Source organism: Myxine glutinosa, chromosome 7 (genome assembly GCF_964187855.1).
Source record: "Myxine glutinosa chromosome 7, kmMyxGlut1.1, whole genome shotgun sequence".
NCBI classification, from domain to species: domain Eukaryota; kingdom Metazoa; phylum Chordata; class Myxini; order Myxiniformes; family Myxinidae; genus Myxine; species Myxine glutinosa.
Genome location: NC_136267.1, coordinates 131,308,533 through 131,329,982, shown reverse-complemented (window position 1 = coordinate 131,329,982; position 21,450 = coordinate 131,308,533). Strand labels below are relative to the sequence as shown.

Below are 21,450 nucleotides of genomic sequence, written 5' to 3'. Positions count from 1 at the left end.
TTCAGGAGGTTTGAAGTTAAAGACTCTTATTTTAATATGTCCTTTGAATGCGCCATGAGAGTTTTTAGTTGTGATAAAATTTGATAAATGTAGAATTGTTTTAAGATGTATTTCGAAGCCTTTCTTGAGGATATTTTTATTACATGCAGAACAGTGTTTTGTTTCCTTCTGAATAGGAGATAGTAGGTGAAGTAGATTAAATGTGTGTTTGTTAGTTTTAAGGTGTCTTTTGTATTGTTTATATTCTTGTTCACAAACGTCGCAATACGTTGCTTTGATCATATTTATTTATATAGTAAAATTATACTTAAAACAAAGTGCCTTTTTTAGAGGCTTTTTAAAAGATGAAACTGTGCTTAAAGTAAAACACCTTTGAGCTTTTCAACTCGTTTTATGTATATAACTTTACTTAAAGTAAAACACCTTTGAGCTTTTCAACTCGTTTTATGTATATAACTTTACTTAAAGTAAAACACCTTTGAGCTTTTCAACTCGTTTTATGTATATAACTTTACTTAAAGTAAAACACCTTTGAGCTTTTCAACACGTTTTATGTATATAACTTTACTTAAAGTAAAGCGTCTATGTATTAGCCAGAAAGTTTAGATACTCTAGTTCATCAATTTCAATTTCACTATCTGAGTCATCAATAAAGCTACTCTCATAACTATCATTTGAACACAAACTATTAGTATCATAACTATCTTCAGATCCTAGACTCTCAGTATAATAACTCTCAGAGTATTGACTGTTAATATCACTCATTTACATACCATTAAACTTCCATCAATATCTATATATTTTCTTTCATTAGAACTAATAACCACAATATTTTTTACATTAAATGTTATTTTCAAATAATCTCTAATAATCAGAGTACGGAATGATAGTTCACCACTAATATTCATATTATTAATTTCACCCACATCTTTGGGTCTATTAAAGAATATACAAATGTTTCCTCTAGAATCGTTGATGGTCTTATCATTCATTTTCAAAGCTTCTTTATCAATGACCTTTTCAAGCTTTGAGTAAATTGTTAGTAGTAGTGGAGAAACTTTTGTCAAATTGACTTTAATAGAGTTATTAATTAACATAGCTTGTCCCGTAAATTTAATAAAAGGACACATGTTATTCTCCATTATGGGTTTAATCCAAAAATTTCCATATTTATCTTTGTTCAATTTAACATCTTTGACATATTTTTCTATATTTTCCACCGAAGTAGAGATTGATTGAAATTTGTCTTTTGTGTTTTACTTTAAGCACAGTTTCATCTTTAAAAAAGCCTCTAAAAAAGGCACTTTGTTTTAAGTATAATTTAACTTTATAAATATGATAAATTCTGAAGGATATTTAGAATTTCCAGACTCTCCATATGATAAATTAGAAATCTGCCACCATTGTGGTAGAATAGGGCTTAATAATGAGGGTTCATATAAACAATGTATTTTCTGTGATTTAATTTTAATTAATGATAATAAAAAATATAGAAAAATATATAACTCTTTCAAATTAGAACCAAAAATGAATTACTTTACAAGATTAATAAGAGAGATGAATGTTAAGTATTATGGTGATAATACACCATTTCTTACAAGGGAAGAGACTATTTGTATTGAGGAAATGTATAAGGGTTTAATGATATTTATTATTCAAAATAATTTTAATGGAAATGTTAATACAAGATACTATATAAACAAAATAATGGATTATTTTGAAATTATACCTGAACTCAGGATAAAATATAGAGTTTCTCAAAAAACTCAAAAAAAGTTAGATGACTTGTTTTCCAAAGAATGATTTTTTACCTGTTTGGGAAAATAAGATAAAATTTAATAACCATAAAAATCTTCCAAATTCATTGAGATGTCTAATAGTCGGTTCAAGCGGATGTGGAAAAACCTGTTTACTTTTAAAGATGCTCCTTCGTCCTAATTTTTTAGATTATGATAATTTAATAATTTTTACAAAGTCAAGTTTTCAACCCGAGTATCAACTACTCTCACAGGGTTTTAATGCGGGTCTTAAAAAGGAAGACATTATCGGTTTATTTAAACTTCAAAACAAACTAAATGATTATAATATTGATGATATAATACAATTATTTTGTGATACACAGAAATCAAAATCAAAACCAAAACCCATAACTTGTATTCTCAGTGATAATACGGATGATATACCTTCACCTCAAGATTTAGATAAATCAAAAAAGAACCTCGTTATCTTTGATGATTGTGTTAATGAGAGAAACCAAACAGTAATGGATAGCTACTATACAAGAGGGAGACATTCTTCTTGTAATTGTATTTATCTTAGTCAGTCATATTTTCAACTCCCTCGGCGCTCAATAAGAAACAATGCTAATACTTTTATTTTATTTAAGTTAAATTCAATAGATACAAATAATTTTTGGAGAGATAATTGTTCTACATTATGTAGTAAGAAGGAATTTGAAAATAATATGAAACACACGATTGGAAAATATAAATATATTGTTGTGAAACAAGATGAGATACTAAATGATATTTTTCAATAAATAAATACAGAAAATGAATCCCGAAGAAAGAGTAAGAAAGTTTAAAGAACATCAAGAGTTGGTTTCAAAAGTTGTAAAGCAACAGGAAGACATAAAGAAGAAAAGGAGACAGAAACTAACTGGTGAAGAAGCCTTTGAAAGAAAACAAGAGAAATTTTTTAAACCACTTTTAAAAACTCAACAAACGATTTCACCTACAGTTCCCACGGTAGAATTTACTCCGAAAAAATTTCAAATGCTCAAAGATTTTAGTCAAATGACAGCAAGAACTTGGAGAATTAGAATATGATGATGAAGGATTATTTCGGCATCTTGAGAAGGTAAATAAACTTTCCAATTATATTGTAGAAGCTCTTCAAAACAATGAATATTTGAAGGGTTCAAAAACCAGAGCAGGTCTCATTCCAACAGAAGAACCAGCACAGTTCCATCTTGTGAAAGAAAAGTTATTGATATTGAATGATAAATTGGTGTTCTTAAGTTCTGACCAACCAAATGTTGAATTAACCCCAAGATTAATGTTTCTTCTAACAAAAGATGGACATGCTAATTCACCTTATTTTGATGAACCGCTTGATATGGAAAGAGAGGAAGATAGAGAGTATATTGAGTTGCTAAACGCACTTGATTATGGAGTTTCTGTTGCTGGTAAAAGTAAGAAGAATGAGAAGGAGAAACATATTATTGATGCTTTAAGTAAGCTTGGTTCGGGTGTTAGTTTTCTTCCAAATGACCCATCACAATTAGTTAATAGGTTATTATTGTTGTTAGGTAGTAAGAAGGCTGGAAACAACAATTGTTTTAATGAAGCATCCGCCATTTTAGATCAGTTGATGAATATGAAAATAATTAATAAATGTCAATACAAAGATATTTTATTAGATATTAAATAAGATGAGAAGCACAATTCTTAGTTTTAATTTCACAACGAGTGATTACACAGCTTCATTCCCTTACCCACGACAACTTGACCCCACAAAAGAATATGAGGCTTCTTTGTTGTCAATGGAGACTTACAATACCCTTTTTAATATCACAGAGAAAAACAACAAGTTTAGTTATAATCCAGGAAGTGGATATAAAACTATAACCGTTTCACCCGGTGCTTACGAGATTTCTCAAATATCTTCAGAAGTCTCTCGCCTTATGAAAGAAAAAGGTGATGAACCAAAAAATATTGTAATAGATATTCAAAAACACACTTCAAAATCAACTATTAAACTTAAAAATAATTATAAAGTTGATTTCACGATTGAAAATTCATTCAGAGAGCTATTGGGTTTCTCTTCTAAAAAGATTGAAACTAACGGGACGTCTTACAGTGATAATGTCATTCAAATATCCTCCGGTATAAATTCAGTATTAATTCATTGTGATTTGATTGATGGTGCTTATAACGATGGAATAAGAACAAATACAATATTTTCATTCAGTGCATACTCAACCCCGATTGGTTATAAATTTAATATGGAACCAAAAAATCTTGTCTATTTACCTGTGTCAGGAAAAACCATATACAGAGTAAATTTTAGGATAACCGACCAGGATAATCGTATGATATCCTTTAATGATGAAATTATATCCATCAGAATTCACCTACGTGAAGTTTTTCAATAAATAAATAATGGTTATTGTGAGAAAACACGAGTTGGGAAAATATAAAATAATTACAGGGGATGGGATGTTCCTTTCACCATACTATAAGGGTGAAGGTATGTTTCTTGGTAGAGGATACTATAAACCAAAGAGACAACGGGGTGTGGGACATCAATTTAGAAATAAAGGAGATGGGATAATTGATACTCTAATGGGTATTGGTTCAACCATCCTTAAACATAAAGACCTAATTGGTTCAACTGCTTCAGCCGTGGGCTCAGTTGCGGGTGCTATAAAGAGTATAAAAGATGCTCAAAAGGAGTCTCATAAATTACAAGCAATCAAAGAAATTAAAAAAGGTAAAACTCAACTATCTTCACAAGAACGACAAAAAATCATTAAAATACTTGGGTCAGGGTTTCAACGATTTTAATGCTATATAAATACAAGTATGGAAGCGATTGATAGTATCTATGATTTGGATGATACAATTATCATTTCAAACTCGACTAAAAAGGAAGACTATTTTAAGGTAAATGCTATAACAGGAGCAGACTGGATTTCAAACGGAACAAAAGGTTTTGAAATAAATAATCAACAAACTTACTTGAATATAGCTGATAGTTTCTTGCTGTGTAAATTTAAATTCACTAAGGCTGCGAATAATACTAATGCTACACTCGTAAATGATTTCTTCTGGAAAATGTTTGATAGTGTCCGCCTGTATATTGGAACACAAGAGGTTGAAGCGGTTGATTATGTCTCTGCTATATCTGAAATGATGAAATTTACACTATATTCGTTTAGTGATAGAATGGGTAAGGGAGCTGTTGAAGGTTTTATTCCTGATATGTCAACGGGAACAAATGCTGACCCTGGTTATAGTCAAAGGAAGTCAATGTATAATGATGATACAAAAGCAGAGAATAGTTTTACCGTAGCAGTACCTCTGAAAGGTATATTTGGATTTTGTGATAAGATAAAGTTTTGTATGGTCTTAAAATTAGATTTCAACTACAAAGGAATGATAATGTAAATAGATTGCTTTTTGGGGCTGAAAATGCTTTTGGCGACAATAATAAATTTGTTATTAATGATTTGTGTTGGTATATTAGTGAATATACTCCTAATCTTAAAACGGAAGAGATGTTAAATAGAAGACTTAACTCAAAGAAACCGCTAAATGTATCATACCTTAAAAGAAGATGTCAACACGTTAAACTGGAACACACTACCTACACTTGGAATTTGGGTGTTCTTGAAGGAAAGCCACGATACCTACGGCTCATTTTTAAGAAACCAGATGGAGAGGAGGGTACTGATAAGAATAATGCGCTGAGTGATAATGCTAAGGTGAAACAACTTCGGGTTTCTCTTGATGGAACATTTTATCCGCGAGATAGATTGGAAATTGATTGGGGAAAAAATGATTATGCGGAAGCCTACAAGTCTTACCAAAAGGTGTGTGAAAGCAACGGTAATAATGAACCTATTTTGGATATGGTTGCGTTTCAAAAACTTTATACAATCTACGCAATTGACCTGAGTTCTCAAAAGGAAACTATAAAGTCTAATAGAGTGGATACTTCTCTATACATTGAAAGAGGAGAGAATGAAGAAGTTGATGTTTATTGTTTGCTTTTGGAGGAAACAGAATTACAGATTAATACAGATAATGGTGTTATGATTAATATCACATAGGTTTTTTCTCATAAATAAATGAGTAGGAAAGAACTGGTATATGTTAATCAAATCAATCTTAATAAATTAACATCTTGTATTCAAAATCAAAAGCCTTGTATTATTAACGTTAATACAATTCAAAGAAAAGGAGCAGTAAGAATTGATGTTTTACTCACAAGAGAGCAAGTAAAAACACTAAATGATGCTGGTTCACTTAAAATTAAAATGACAAAACCTATGTTAAAGAAATATTCAATACAAGAGGGAGGATTTCTCCCGTTTCTAATTCCTTTATTTGCTGGTTTAAGTGCGGCGGGAGCATTGACTGGTGGTATTTCAGCAGCGGTAAAAACTGCTAACGAAAGGAAGGCACAACTAAAAGCTCAAAAAGAATTGGAAAGACATAACAAGGAGTTGGAGAAACAAATTAGTGGAAGTGGTGTAATTGTAGATTTTGCTCAAAAACTTGAAAGTCTACCTGATAAAGCTAGATTGTTAGTTGGAGATATGCTTTCCTCTATCGCTCAAGCGGGTGTTAAACTAACTAAAAGGGGTAATGGGTTATATCTTTCTCATAAATAAATGGATAAATGGTTTAAACAATTTGGAAAGAATACGTCAAATATAGAACTTACTAAATATTGTAAAAAACAAAAAATTGATAATGTGGTTATTTGTATGAGAGATGAATTAAAAAAGTTGTCCAAGAATACAATTAATATTATTATGAATTTAGACACACATAATGGTTCTCATTGGGTTTGTATTCATAATAGTCAGGATAAATATTATTTTGATAGTTATGGTATGCCACCGCCTGTTGAAGTAATACAATTCTTACAGAATGGTGTTTATCAAACATTTCAAGTTCAAGAAATTAATTCTAAATGTTGTGGTCAATTATGTTTATATGTATTATTTCAACTCAACAATAATGAAAATTTTTATGATATCATTTTAAATCTAATATAAATGACTTATGTTGGAAAAGATGGTTCTATCTTTGGAAAATCCTCTCAGGATATTGATTTATCAAATTATTATACAAAGGCACAGGCTGAACGACAAAAATATAGTATAAGTAAAAATATTAATATGAAGAATACTTATAAATTAATCAATTATCCAAACCCGACAGATGCGAATGACTTAATTAGATTTAGTGATTTATCACAATATATATTTTTAAAGAAAACAGCACGTTTTGTTAAACAAGTAAAATTTACAACCACAACACCCGGTTATACTGACCATACACCTTTCCTCATTCAATTTAACTATCTGCTTACAATTGAATTTTATAAAGAAGGACATATAGTTAATATGCGAATCAATAAATGGGGGTATGATATGCCTGATTTAGGGCATAATTGGTATTTTTCAATAAACTTAGAAGACCTACATGATTTGAATCAGTCTCGTAAAGAAGAATATTATCCGCTTGGTGAGGATAAGGATTTATGTGGAAGTACAATTAGTAAACAACAAATACATGGTTTTAAGAAAAGAAAAATATATGATAGTATAGCGATGGTTAGCATGACAAAGAAGGAAGGTAATGAGATAAGGATAGAAAGCCGAGGAATACAAACCCATTTGGTAGTGGGAAGATGGGGTGGTATTACCTGTTATAATATTAATCTCACATATATTTCTGATACATAAATGGCAGGAAAAAGACTACAAGAGAATTATAATTTTTGTATTCAGGGATACCTACAAGAAAAGGGTGCTCGGTATTACATACCTTATGATTTGGAGCATATACATGGAAATTTTGTCATTAAAAACTGGCCTTATACTGATATTGCTAAACCCACAAATAGAGACTTGTTTAAAATATTAAATAAAAATGAACTTCTCAAAGTTATGAAATATAAAACTCTTTTAGAAATCGTCAACAAATCTTATTGGTATCCTATTATGAGAAAAATAATTATAGATACAAGAATATCTCAAAATCCAGATGAGTATATGTATAATATTCTTTGGGGCTCAAGCTCAAGGGTAGCAAGGGATGAGGAAGGAGTTGAAGAAGAGAAGGAGGAAGGAGTTGAAGAAGAGAAGGAGGAAAGAGAGAAGGAGGAGAAGGAGGAAAGGGAGAAGGAGGAGAGGGAGAAAAAGGAGAAGGAGGAGAAGGATGAAAGGGAGAAAAAGGAGAAGGAGGAGAGGGAGGAAAAGGAGGAGGAGGAGAGGGAGGAAAGAGAGAGGGGGGAAAAATATAAAAATATGACCATTCCTGAGATTAATGAAAGATTGAAGTTATTACGACAAATAAATCAATCTCAACGCACCGAAGAGGAAAATAAAGAACTAATGACTCTTATGAAGATATTGGTTTTTAAATTTGCTATAATAAATTCAGAGAGCAGATATACAACATATAGTTGATGATGTTGGTGTTATTGACTTTAGTTAGTTTTATTTGTAAATAAATGGAGGAGAGAGTGAAGGCATTCCTAAGGATTCTTTATGTTTTAAAAATCAAGATAGAAATGTATATGTTGAAAACCCAAAAGGCTTTGGCACTATGTAGGACTTTTTCTCATAAATAAATATGAGTTATTGTCTCAAATGTAAAAAGAAAACTAAATCTAAAAATATCTCCTTTGTTAAAGCTAAAAATAATAGAGTTTATCAAAAAGGAATATGTCAAGTGTGTGGCTCTAAAAAGTGCCAATTCATCTCTCCTAAAAGTGGAGGAGACATACAAAAGTTTTTGTCAGGAAGTAAATTTACAACAACTGGAATTCCAGGGGAACTACATCTACCTGGAAATTCTTTCTGTGGTCCTGGAACAAACCTGGATAAAAGATTAGATGAGGCTGACAATCCTAAACCTTGGTCTAAACCTACAAATAGGGTTGACGAAGTGTGTATGAAGCATGATATTGCTTATGGGAAAACCACTACGTTGACTGAAAAACATAAAGCCGACAGAGAAATGTTGTATAATTTGTCTTTGATACAAAATCCAACGTTGAGAGAGAAGGTTGATAGGTTTATTGTGAGAAATTTGATAAATGCTAAATTGAAACTTGGCCTTGGTTATTCACCCTCAAAAAACTATTAGGCTCCAATGATGTCATCAAGACTGAGGAGCTTTTGGCTGATGAATTACATAAACCTATAATCACAAAGTTTAAAAGAAGGAAAGTTTATTCTAAATACACCGACCACATATGGTCCGCTGATTTAATCGAACTAAAAAATGATAAGGGATACAAGTATGCTTTAACCGTAATTGATTTGAGGAGTAGATTTGCTTGGGTTGTTCCTTTGAAAAACAAGAGAGGTTATACTCTGATGTTAGCCTTGCAACAGATATTTAATAAAAGTAAAAGAAAACCAAAGAAACTGTGGACCGATGAGGGAACAGAGTTCCATAACAAAATATTTATGAAATTTCTTAAGGGGGAGGGTATTAAATTATACAGCACCTTTAATGAAGGAAAAGCAGTTGTTATTGAGCGTTTTAATCGTACTTTAAAAGAGAAATTATATAAAAAATTCACACAACTCGATTCTCAACAATGGGTTTATTTTATTCAGGATATTGTAGATAATTACAATAATACAGTTCATTCATCAACAAAATCAAAACCATCAGAAACATTTACAAAATTAGAATATGAAAAGGAGATTAATTTGAGAAAGCCCAAGTTCAAAGTTGGTGATATTGTAAGAATATACAGATGGAAAAGTCATTTTGAGAAAGGTTAAACAAAGAGATGGACTAATGAATTATTCAAAATCGTTGATGTAATGGATACTATGCCTTGGACTTACAAATTATATGATATGAATTGGGAAGAAATCTTGGGTTCATTTTACTCACAAGAATTACAAAAAACAAAACTGATAATTCATTAAACAACAACCATCCATACTTTCATCCACCCAGATTAGCTAATTTAATTAGTAGTAATAAAAAAAATTAAATAAAAATCATAAGCCACACCCACACAGACCCCACCCACACAGACCCCACCCACAAACCCCGCCCACACAGACCCCGCCCACACAGACCACACCCACACAGACCCCGCCCACACAGACCACACCCACACAGACCCCGCCCACACAGACCACACCCACACAGACCACACCCATCATCCCCCACCCCTGTGCGCCCCCACCCTTCATCCCCCCTCATCCCACCCCCACCTTCCCCACACACACAAGGGGAGGGGAGGGGTGGGATGAGGGGGGATCAAGGGTGGGGGCGCACCTTCCCATCTTTTTTTCCTTTATTCTCTTTTTGTAATTAAGAATTAAATAATTCTGGACAAAGCGAATAAAATCAAAATTATTAAATAACATTAAAAACATAAAAATTATAATAAAACATTTTTCACGAGGTATAAATTCAGTTTCTTCCATAAATTCAGTTTCTCCCAAGGCAATCCAACATAATGTTGTCTCCCATGTTGGCTTCACCAATTTATTTTGTGTCTGCAAGGCACAAAAGGGATTTTAAATTAAATTCACCAAACACAGTATTTGCCTGCCATGCCATCCCAAAACCACATGAGGGCAGTCTAGGACCATAAATGAGAAACTCCATGTTTCCAAACAACTCACATCAGCAGGAAATGAGTTGACACTCCTCCGGTCATCGAAGTTGTGAAATCCCTGGGTTTCATCAAACTTCATGTTGCTTGGTTGGTTTTTCATGCTGGAATAAAACAAACAGTTAGTTAAAGGAAATAACACACAGCTCACTTTACCACACAGCACCTTTAACACACAGTTATTCAACCACCAACTTTGATAAAAAGGAGAAAATTAATGGATTGAAGTTTGTGAATAATTAATTATATCTCTTACCTCTCGCATAGAATTTCAAACAAGATGTTTAATTAGTTGTCAGTCATTGGTTCTGTTGTTGAGACAACCTTGGAGAATATTAACGGGTGAGAGAGGCTTTCTAAACACTCAACCATCTCATTATGAAGACCCCTCCGAACTTCAGTGAATTCTGTAAGAGTTTCATTCAAATTCTCCCTTTGTTGGTGAAAATCATTGACTTCATTTTCAACATCAATCACCAGCTTTGATTTCTTTTGTGTCTGCAAGGCACAAAAGGGATTTTAAATTAAATTCACCAAACACAGTATTTGCCTGCCGTGCCATCCCAAAACCACATGAGGGCAGTCTAGGACCATAAATGAGAAACTCCATTTTTCCAAACAACTCACATCAGCAGGAAATGAGTTGACACTCCTCCGGTCGTCGAAGTTGTGAAATCCCTGGGTTTCATCAAACTTCATGTTGCTTGGTTGGTTTTTCATGCTGGAATAAAACAAACAGTTAGTTAAAGGAAATAACACACAGCTCACTTTACCACACAGCACCTTTAACACACAGTTATTCAACCACCAACTTTGATAAAAAGGAGAAAATTAATGGATTGAAGTTTGTGAATAATTAATTATATCTCTTACCTCTCGCATAGAATTTCAAACAAGGTGTTTAATTAGTTGTCAGTCATTGGTTCTGTTGTTGAGACAACCTTGGAGAATATTAACGGGTGAGAGAGGCTTTCTAAACACTCAACCATCTCATTATGAAGACCCCTCCGAACTTCAGTGAATTCTGTAAGAGTTTCATTCAAATTCTCCCTTTGTTGGTGAAAATCATTGACTTCATTTTCAACATCAATCACCAGCTTTGATAAACATAAACTGCAAAAGAGAAAAAACAATAATTATTGAGAGGCTGTTAATGATGTTCCATATAAGACAATGAATAATTAATTGTGAGAACAAAAAAAACTTACCTGTCTTCTGATAAAGCTTCATCCTCCATCCTCCAGAGAAACATAACGTGTGTTTAAAAAAGCAAGGTGTGGTTAGAGCCTTTATAGGCAAGGCTGCGTCATTGGCAAGGCTGAGTCATGGCTGAGTCATCCTGTGCCACGTTGGCAACTGGCTCAACAAAAGATGATGCAATGTTTCGCCATAAATGATAGAACCAAGTATCAACCAGACTAAAGAGTGGAGGTGTAATCAACCTTGGTATATAAATGGAAAACACAACGAATGTGAAAAATATCAGATTCAAGAGGTTGAGAGAATCACTGGTCAGAAGGTTCTCAAGACGGATAAACGTATTCATTTGTTAAGTGGGGTAATGGAGGGCGGGAAGAAAAATATATTAGAGTGGAGTGAGAACTTTAATGGTTATCAATCGGATAATAAATATTATAATTTTAAAATGGTATGTGGGAGAGGAGGAGGTCAAACAAGAACCCTCCGTGAAACATACCACTTTATACTTTCACAACAAAAGGTTAAGGAACCTGTATACTTTATAAATATACTTGATGGGGATGAGTTCTATAGGAGAATGGAACTCTTTAAAAAGTTAAAAAGAGATAATATATTTATAGGCTCATTAGTAGAGTGGTCTAAGGAACTACATTAAGGGGCTAGTGGGGGGAATAGGGTAAAAATTACATGTAAGTGAGAAGGATCATAGGTTCATCAGGCTAGAAGGATTATATAGGTTCATAAAGGAAGAAAATCATAGGTTCATAAGGTGAGAAGGATTATAGGTTCATAAGGTGAGAAGGATTATAGGTTCATAAGGCGAGAAGGATTATAGCTTCATAAGGTGAGAAGGATTATAGGTTCATAGAGGGAGAAATAGAGGTGTTTATGATTTTTGAAAAAGACAGGGGGGTAAATGACATTAGATAGGGATTTCCCATGTTAAACGGAGGTGTCCCAGAAGCAACATTTATCACCTACTGGGAATGAAACTGATCCGGCCGCAGATGGGGATGTGTAGCATTGAGATTCTCATGTATGTGCTACTTGTGAATGTCCGCGAAAAGATCATGGTTATGGATGGGGGGTGGCCTGATATGGTGAACAGCTGTCTTGAAGACCTGGAGGGAAGAATGAGATTTGAAGAGAGTGTGGAAGTGTGTTCCACAGGCAGGTAAAATGGGGAAAAATGAGTGTATGTGAACAGTGATTCTGGAGTTTTAGATGTTTATCAGAAGGCGGTTACAGCAGACGATGTGCACTGGAAAAACCAAGGAAAGGTTTTGCATGATGGAGGATGCCCATTCAGCAAGGAGACCAACTTAGATATGTGATTTGCCCAAGAAAGATCATGGCTGATAGCGAGGCCTAAATGTTTGATTGACTGAACTTCTTCAAGAGGATTGTTGAGGAAGTAGATCTGAGGGTTTGTTAAACAGGTTGACCTGTATATACAATACAACCAAAGTTCCATGCATCAAGACAAAAATAAATATTAGGAAATAATATGAATATGCATTGCGTAGAGTGAGAGCTTCGTCGACAATGGTCAGTCGATCAGTACGCAGCCCTCGCAAACATCTGTAGGTCTAGGCCTAGCTAGGCTAGGTTGTTTGATCTTGGGCTTAGAATTAAAATTCAAATTAATTTTATTGAATGGATAGTTTGGGATAGAATGCAGGATTTACCTACTGTAGGCTATATACTAGGTACGTGACAAAAAATTTCAAAAACAGGGAACTCCTTTGCAACTGGTACCATTGGAAAGAGCATGAAAATACCATTAAAATGATACCCAGATCATTGTCCTTGGTCTAATATTAAGAGAGTTAAAGCATTTTGACATTTACCAATTACACGCAATTTTGGTCCTTTGTAATCAATGGAAACAAAGGAAAAATGTGACCTTTTTTTAAATTATGGTCAAACACAAGATTTCGGGGCTCAAATTAACTAAATATTAAAACTAGATGTGGATAAATATATTAACTCATACATTAAATTGGTTTCATAACGATATAAACTTGCCTTCAATTAACAAACAATTGTGGGAGGAGTGAGGAGTGGTTAGGCAGTGGGGGAGGGGAGTGAGGTGTGGTTAGGCAGTGGGGGGGAGGGAGTGAGGAGTGGCTAGGCAGTGTGAGGGGGGGGGGGGGAGGAAGGGGTGGTAGTCAGTGGGGGTAGGGGGGAGGAAGGGGTGGCAAGCAGTGGGGGGAGGGTGGTAGGAACGGGGTGATAAGCAGTGAGGGGGAGGGGAATGGTGGGAGGGAGGGGAGGTAAGCAGTGGGGGAGGGGGGTGGAGGTAAGCAGTGGGGAGGTGGGAGGAAGGGGTGGGTGGTGGGAGTGAGGAGTGGGTGGGTGGGGGGAGTGAGGAGTGGGGGGGTGGAGTGAGGGGTGGGTGGGGGGAGGAGAGTGAGGACCAATTAACAACACAAACATGTGATTGCATGCATGTCATGAGATGCATGAGCTGTGAGCGCACGATGCACCGCGACGACATATTTTTGGAATTTCCATCCACGACACGTTTTATTATTATCTTTAAAAACAAGGTTTCGGTGCTCAAATTAACTAAATATTAAAACTAGATGTGGATAAATATATAAACCAACACAATAAATTTGTTTGAGAACGATATAAACTTACCTTCGTCAAAATCAGTGAATGGTTTTGACAACTCAAACTTGCGGCAATAAATTCACCTACTTCTCGAAGTCGGAAAATAAAGGTTGGAAGACGAGGTCAAAGGGGAAAATCTGAACTACGTCATAAGTATTTCGGGTTCAGCTAAGAAAAACAAATACGATCTCTGCAGCGATAGTAATAGAGGGCTGTGCAGACAGCCGAGATCGCTGACAGACCAGATATTGGTGCCACAGCGACGCGCTACTCAGCATCCGATAGTCACGTACCTACTATATTATATAGTCTAGACTTCTAGTCGACTGGACCAGGTACGTAGGTCCGACTGGCAGGGACGTACTGAAATCGGTGTACCTGGCTTAAATGAAGTCGGTGTAGCTGGCGGAAAACTGAAGTCGGTGTCCATGGCGGAAAACTGAAATCGGTGTACCTGGCTTAAATGAAATCGGTGTAGCTGGCGTAAATGATGAGCGGTTTCGAAATCAAAAACCGTTCTGCACAGTACTGTATTGTAATTTATTGATTTTAATCACCAGGTGAAAATAATTTATCGGTCGCGCCAGACCAAAGCAAGATCACGTGAGCAAGATGGCGGATCATGGAAGGGACAAGATGGCGGATCATGGAAGGGACATTTCAAATGACAACATGAAATTTTGTTCCCAAGGGAATGGGGAATTTTTTTATTTTTTTTGTGAAATTTGAAATGAAAGTGAAATTTTGAATGTATTTACATATACATGCAATTGGCATAGGGAAATTAGAGCTGTCTCCCTTGACATATCACGTGCCTTCGATACGGTCTGGCACTCCGCTCTGCTCACCAAACTCTCCTCCTTTGGTATCCATGGAAATCTCCACGCATGGCTGGCGGACTTCCTCTCTAGTCGTAGTCAACGTGTGGCCCTGAATGGGTTTCTCTCATCTCCTCTTCCTGTTCAGGCTGGAGTTCCCCAAGGCAGTGTTCTGGGCCCTGTGCTTTTTCTGGTCTTCATCAATGATCTCTCTGACTCTCTTGAAAATCCTCTCTATCTCTTTGCTGATGACTCCACTCTCTGTCACTCCATTCCTCATCCCTCAGATCGGCAGTCTGCAGCCTCCTCACTCTCTGCAGACCTGGACAAAATCACAGACTGGGCAAACAAGTGGAACATGTCTTTCAATCCTGACAAATCTCACACTCTTACGATGTCTCTCCGAAAAGACCGACTGGACAACCCTCCCATCCACTTTCTGAATAATCCTCTCCAAGAAGTTCTGTCACTCAAGCTTTTGGGTCTCACTATCTGCCATGATCTTTCCTGGGAAAACCACATTTCAAATCTGGCCTCCAAAGCCAGTCGCCGACTGGGCATCCTCCGTCGTGCGAAGTCCTTCCTTGGCACACCTGAGCTCCTCACCAGATACAAGGCTTTCATCCGCAGCTCAATGGAATACTGCTCTCCGCTCTGGGCTGGTGCTCCTGCCTCACACCTAGCTCGTCTTCACGCTGTTGAAACCAAAGCGCTCAGAATCATTGGAATCTCCTGGGATGAAGCTAACTCCGAGGGCCTTTCACTCACTCACCGCAGGCAGGTTGGTGGTCTTTCCGTCTTCTACCGACTCCTCTCTGGCCTTGCCCCCCCAGCTCTCTCTGGGCTCTGTCCCCCAAATATTCCTACAGGTCGCACAAGATCTGCCTGCAACCCTCTTATGGTTAAACTGCCAAAATCAAGACTCTCTGCTCACCTTCACTCCTTCATTCCTCTTTTCTCCCACCTCTGGAACAAACTCCCTCACTCTGTTCAATCCCACTCCACCCTCCAGGTCTTTAAAACAGCTGTTCACCACCATCTCTTATCTTCCCCCATCCAAAACCTTGATCTTTTCTACCCCTGCTAATTTCACCCCAAATCCACGTTTTTGAAATACCAACTTCTGTCCTGGAAGTCCTTGGTGTTCTTGTGTTTTATACTTCTCCTCCCCCCCCCCCCCTTCCCACGCCTCCTCCCCCCAAGCCCTCTCCCTCCCACACATCTCCCTGCTCTCAAATGTTGTGTTTGTGTGCTTCCCCTTCTCTCCCCATCTTGTCTTCCGCTCCCTCCTTTTATATATTTTGTTTGTCTTAGTGCAGCAGATAAACACAAAAATTGTGCATTTTATGAGAAAAGCATGAAATGTTTAACATAGTTAGTGCATACCATAAGGTTTATTTTCAGATGTGGAGGGAAGTCAGATTTGACCTCTGAGAACCGTGAGAGGTCAAATCCAAAATGGCCGCCAGTCCACCGAGTCTAATGTTCAAACGCGCTTAATTTTGGAACCAAATAGTGTAGAAAAACATTATAGGTGTCATTTCCAACTAAATTGGTGATGCCCAGAGGTGAATGATGCTTTCAATGAACCCCTAGGCATGCCAAGTGAGGTCCGTGAAGGCTCAATGTTACTGCTAGAGCGATTTGTGGTGCTGATGTACGATAGAACCAGTGAGAGCACTGAAGTGAATGATGCCAGGAAACAGCTCTTCACACAGAAGTGTAGAACTCTAGAGAACATTCCTCCAACCCAGGAAACACTCAAGCAGCACATCAAGCACACTTGCTACCAGGCCAACTGTTGTAACCAGGCATTGGTCATGGATCCAGAGATGCCAGACCCACCTGACTGGGGCTGGACAAAGGAGACAACTGGGTGGCAGCCTCTTTGGACCACTCTTCCTGAAGCATCAAAATCGTGCCATGAATTGATCGACTGTGGCTGCAAGAAAGGGTGCACTGGACGCTGCAAGTGTGCCAAAGCTGCATTCAAGTGCACTGCACTGTGCTTCTGTTCTGGAGACTGTTAGATTTAGATCATTACCAATTTTTATCATTGCACTTGATTTAATGTAAGCTTTGGTGGACATACTTGGTTAACTACAGTTATTTTTTCAGAGGTTATTGCATCATTCCTTGCAGTGTAAACACTTTTTTTTCATCATTTCTGGTCTTTGGGTGTTCTATACCTATCCCTGTACCTGAAAAAATACAGTTTTAAAAGTTCAAATGAACTTTTTCCAATAGCAGTTCCAACTGCAGTATCTTAAAAATAGATATTTAACGTAATTTGACCTTGACCGTGACCTAAATGCATGTCCTTGAGTTCTGGCGATCTCAAAAGTATCGCCAAATGAATGGGCATCTCCAATTTAGTTGGAAATGACACCTATAAGCGCGTTTGAACATTAGACTCGGTGGACTGGCGGCCATTTTGGATTTGACCTCTCACGGTCCTCAGAGGTCAAATCTGACTTCCCTCCACATCTGAAAATAAACCTTATGGTATGTACTAACTATGCTAGAAATTTCATGCTTTTCTCAAAAAATGCACAATTTGTTAAAATATGAGAGCTTATCCGCTGTACTATATGGTTGATTTGTTTGTGAAATAAATGTTAGCTCTTTCACGAGCCTCGATTCAGTATGCAAAAAAAAATAAAATAAAAGGGTTCGCTTACGAAGCTCTCTATAAACTATTTCTTTGTATACGCTGTAGTTTCTATTCCTTTGTATTATTCCTGATTTCATTTGGTGAGACATTAACACAAGTTAATTAAAGGTAAAATGTAGTTCAGATATTATCAATGTACATGTACAGGTAAATAATCACACACAAAGCATGTCCATTATCATTATGTTTTGATGCCTACCAACAGAAAATTGTTGGCAAGACGTTTATTGTGCAATATTCATGCAATATCTCAATATCGAGACAAAACAGATGTTTCAAATAATGTGCTAAGACCAGGTCAGAATTGTCACCTCCTCTACTGTGAAATATAGGCTATGTGGACTGATGTGTAAAGAATGCATTCCAACTGTCCAAATTAATTAGATACGTTTATTTATTTATTTATTTATTTGCACAAGTAAGAATAGTGTTGCATTTTCATTTAAGGTTAGGTTACTTTTTAATGTCATTTGGTATATTCAACAATTTGCTCCGAGCAAGGGGTAAAGCTTCATTGTAACATTGGGGGGGGGGGAAGGAGGTTATGTTTATTTTTCCACAAAATAGTTAACTCATGTCGTTACCTCTTGTAAGCGCCCTCCAACGGTATACTTCATGTATAAAACTATTCTTCCTCAATACAAGCAATGTCCAAGCAAAGCTTCACCTCTCACCTTTGTTTTTGTTTTTTTCTCCTTTCCCTGCTCTCTTCCACTATCCAATCTCATTTTGGCCCTTTTTCAATCAACCCCATGCCCTGGGGAGTCAGCCTTGCAATGGTTCCAGATTTCAAAGACGAACTCGTTCAATGCTTCGCCCTCCTGCTAATGGAACTTACTGTCCTCCAACGGAAAAGAACAGGCCCTGCACTTTCAACTACAATTGCTTTCACTACCACTACAATCTAACAGGTGCATTGCATTTTCCTTTTTTCTTCTCTATGTGGTAAATGGTTTAATAACACCACCTGTAGCCTCTCAGGTAATCAAAATTCCATGCATCAAATGTTATGTTGTGTTGTCAAAAATTAAGGAGATTATTATGATTCCACATGTTTTACTTTCATTATTATTTTTATATTTTCTTGTTATTAATTTACTAGGCGTGCCTACCCATCGCTTCGCTGATGGGTCCAATCAAAAGGCATCACCTTGCACTTCACAAACACATTACATGTCTATCTGTGAATATCACTGAGGATGTAAAATTAAGAGAAACAAGTAAAAATTGATCTTTTACAATATGTAATTGTTGTTGCTGTTGTCATGGTGGCTGTGATTGTATTTTGCGTGCTTCTTCTGTCCCCGTTTATTTATTTTCCTACTGCTTCAAGTGATGTATGTATGTATCTATATATATATAAAACACAGTTTGTGTGTGTGTGTGTGTGTGTGTGTGTGTGTGTGTGTGTGTGTGTGTGTGTGTGTGTGTGTGTAATGTTACCGATAGACTCCTAAACGGAGAGGCTTATGTGCTTGATATTTGGCATAGACATGGCCATTGAGCCTGGGACGAACTTGGCCGAACTCAAAATATTTGACGATCCATATTTTTTATTCATATTTACCTCAGCACATTTCAGCGCACGGAATCAACGGAATCAGAGCAGGTGGGCGCTGATTCGCTCAGAGCAATCACGTGATGACGCTATGAACGCTATGACGCTATGAAAAAAAAAATCGCTATGACGCTATGAAACGCTATGAACGCGATGACGCTATGAACGATATGACGCTATGACGCTATGAAACACTATGAAACGCTATGAAGCTATGAACGCTATGAACGATATGATGCTATGACGCTATGAAAAAAAAAATCGCTATGACGCTATGAACGCGATGACGCTATGAACGATATGACGCTATGAAACGCTATGAACGATATGACGCTATGACGCTATGAAAAAAAAAATCACTATGACGCTATGAAACGCTATGACGCTATGAACGATATGAACGCTATGACGCTATGACGCTATGAAACGCTATGAACGCTATGACGCTATGAACGCTATGACGCTATGAACGCTATGACGCTATGAAAAAAAAAATCGCTCGCTTTACCAAGGGGCTCGCTCTCCCCCCCGTTCCCCTTCCCCCTCCCCCTCCCCTCCCCCGCCCGGCAATGCCGGGTACTTCTGCTCGTGTATATATATATGACTAAGGAAGCACACTAACCTTATGACATGACACTGACGTCATGCATATAAATTATACAAAGAAGCAAGGCTGATGCCTTGCTTGACGAGTAGTAGGCCATACACTTACGGGGACACTGCTTCGCCAATGCACCTCAACAAGGTATGTTTAAACATGGAAAATAGGACAAAAACCAACAGCACAAGGACAAAATGATAGAAAAACACGACGTATCTGGTTCAGCAAAGTTGGATTTGTTGAACTGGAAGGAGGAACGCACGAGCCAACGTCTAATGCGCTCAGACACGGAAGTGGAAGTGGGTTCAAACATTACTGGAGGTTCAGAGTAACTCAGCCATTAGAATGTACAAGCAGTTAGAGCCAAATCACTTTTCCTCTTCTAGTAGCAATAAGCGTACAGGCAAGGTTCACAAGGACAACCAAACTAGTGCAATTCATGTCCTGAAAAGTAAAATATAGCAAACCAGGTAACAGAAGAAAGTACAGATATCCCCCAATTAACGAAGGGGTTACATACCTTTATAACCCTTCGTCATGTGAACCTTCGTCATGCGGGAGCTCGTTATCCAGTATTTCTAATGGGAAAAATTACACTTCGTTTCCTAACCATAATTTTTTGGTCTGAAAGCAAAGCCATCTGCTTGGTATAACGATGGTTTTAGTTGCAGCTGACATTATAATATTATTATTCACCTTAAAAAAGACTAACACAATAATAAAATTCATTTTGTTGTAACACTAACCAAAATAATCATGAGTCCAAGTTTCCATACAGAAGGGAGTGACAGGAAGTGGTGGAAGAGTTGGTTATTTTTAACCCTTTCATGCTGGAAAGTTGGTTATTGAAAAGTTAATTGTGGAAAAACATATCGTACCTTTCAACTTTTCTTAGCTCAATTTGCGAGCTTCACCCATAGACAGAAACTGACCTGCACCAGCCAAAATGTTGTTTGGTAGACTAGTCCGCACCACCCTACCTTGTAACAACTTGTATAACACACTGCAGAGACCTGCAGAAACTTTCAGATGGCAAAAGGAAATGGGAGACAACATGAAGCATGCCCATAAGAAACATGCTTGTCCAAATCTTCCACCTTTGTATGACACACAGAAAGTCAGAATTCTTGATCACTCAAACAAAACCTGGTTTCTAGGTGAAGTCACCAAGGTACAACAAGAGTCAAGGTCATATGAAATCCTGATGCCTAATGGGACCACACCATGGTGCAATAGATCACACTTGCACGAATTGTCTGCCCTGAGTTGCACTCACACTGTGCCCAACGCACAATGCAGCACTGCACAGCTGAGGCGTATCCAATCCAAATACCCCTCAAAGTGCGTTCAATTCGCAGCTAAATCAGCTTCATGAGGCATTGACCAGGCCACACGAAAGCGTAAGCCGAAACTGTCACAAAAAGGCAAAATTAACGATTGTGACCAAGACACAGCACGTGACAGACTCGTGCAAACTCAGAACATTATGGACTACGAGCGATACAGTACGACCACCAGATCGGGTCGAATCATCCGTAAACCGGCAAGATTTACCAATTAATACATTTCAGGGTTTTCCTCCCCAAAG

At 36.9% G+C, this 21,450-nt stretch overlaps 1 protein-coding gene across 1 annotated transcript in view; it reads left to right on the top strand.

Annotated features, from left to right (window-relative positions):
- Positions 1 to 21,450, top strand: part of THSD7A (thrombospondin type 1 domain containing 7A) — a 221,924-nt gene that overhangs the window by 27,450 nt on the left and 173,024 nt on the right. The window contains exon 4 of the mRNA XM_078782738.1: positions 18,473 to 18,614. Within this exon, the coding sequence (XP_078638864.1) occupies positions 18,473 to 18,614 (142 nt within the window). The remainder of the gene's footprint in view (positions 1 to 18,472; positions 18,615 to 21,450) is intronic.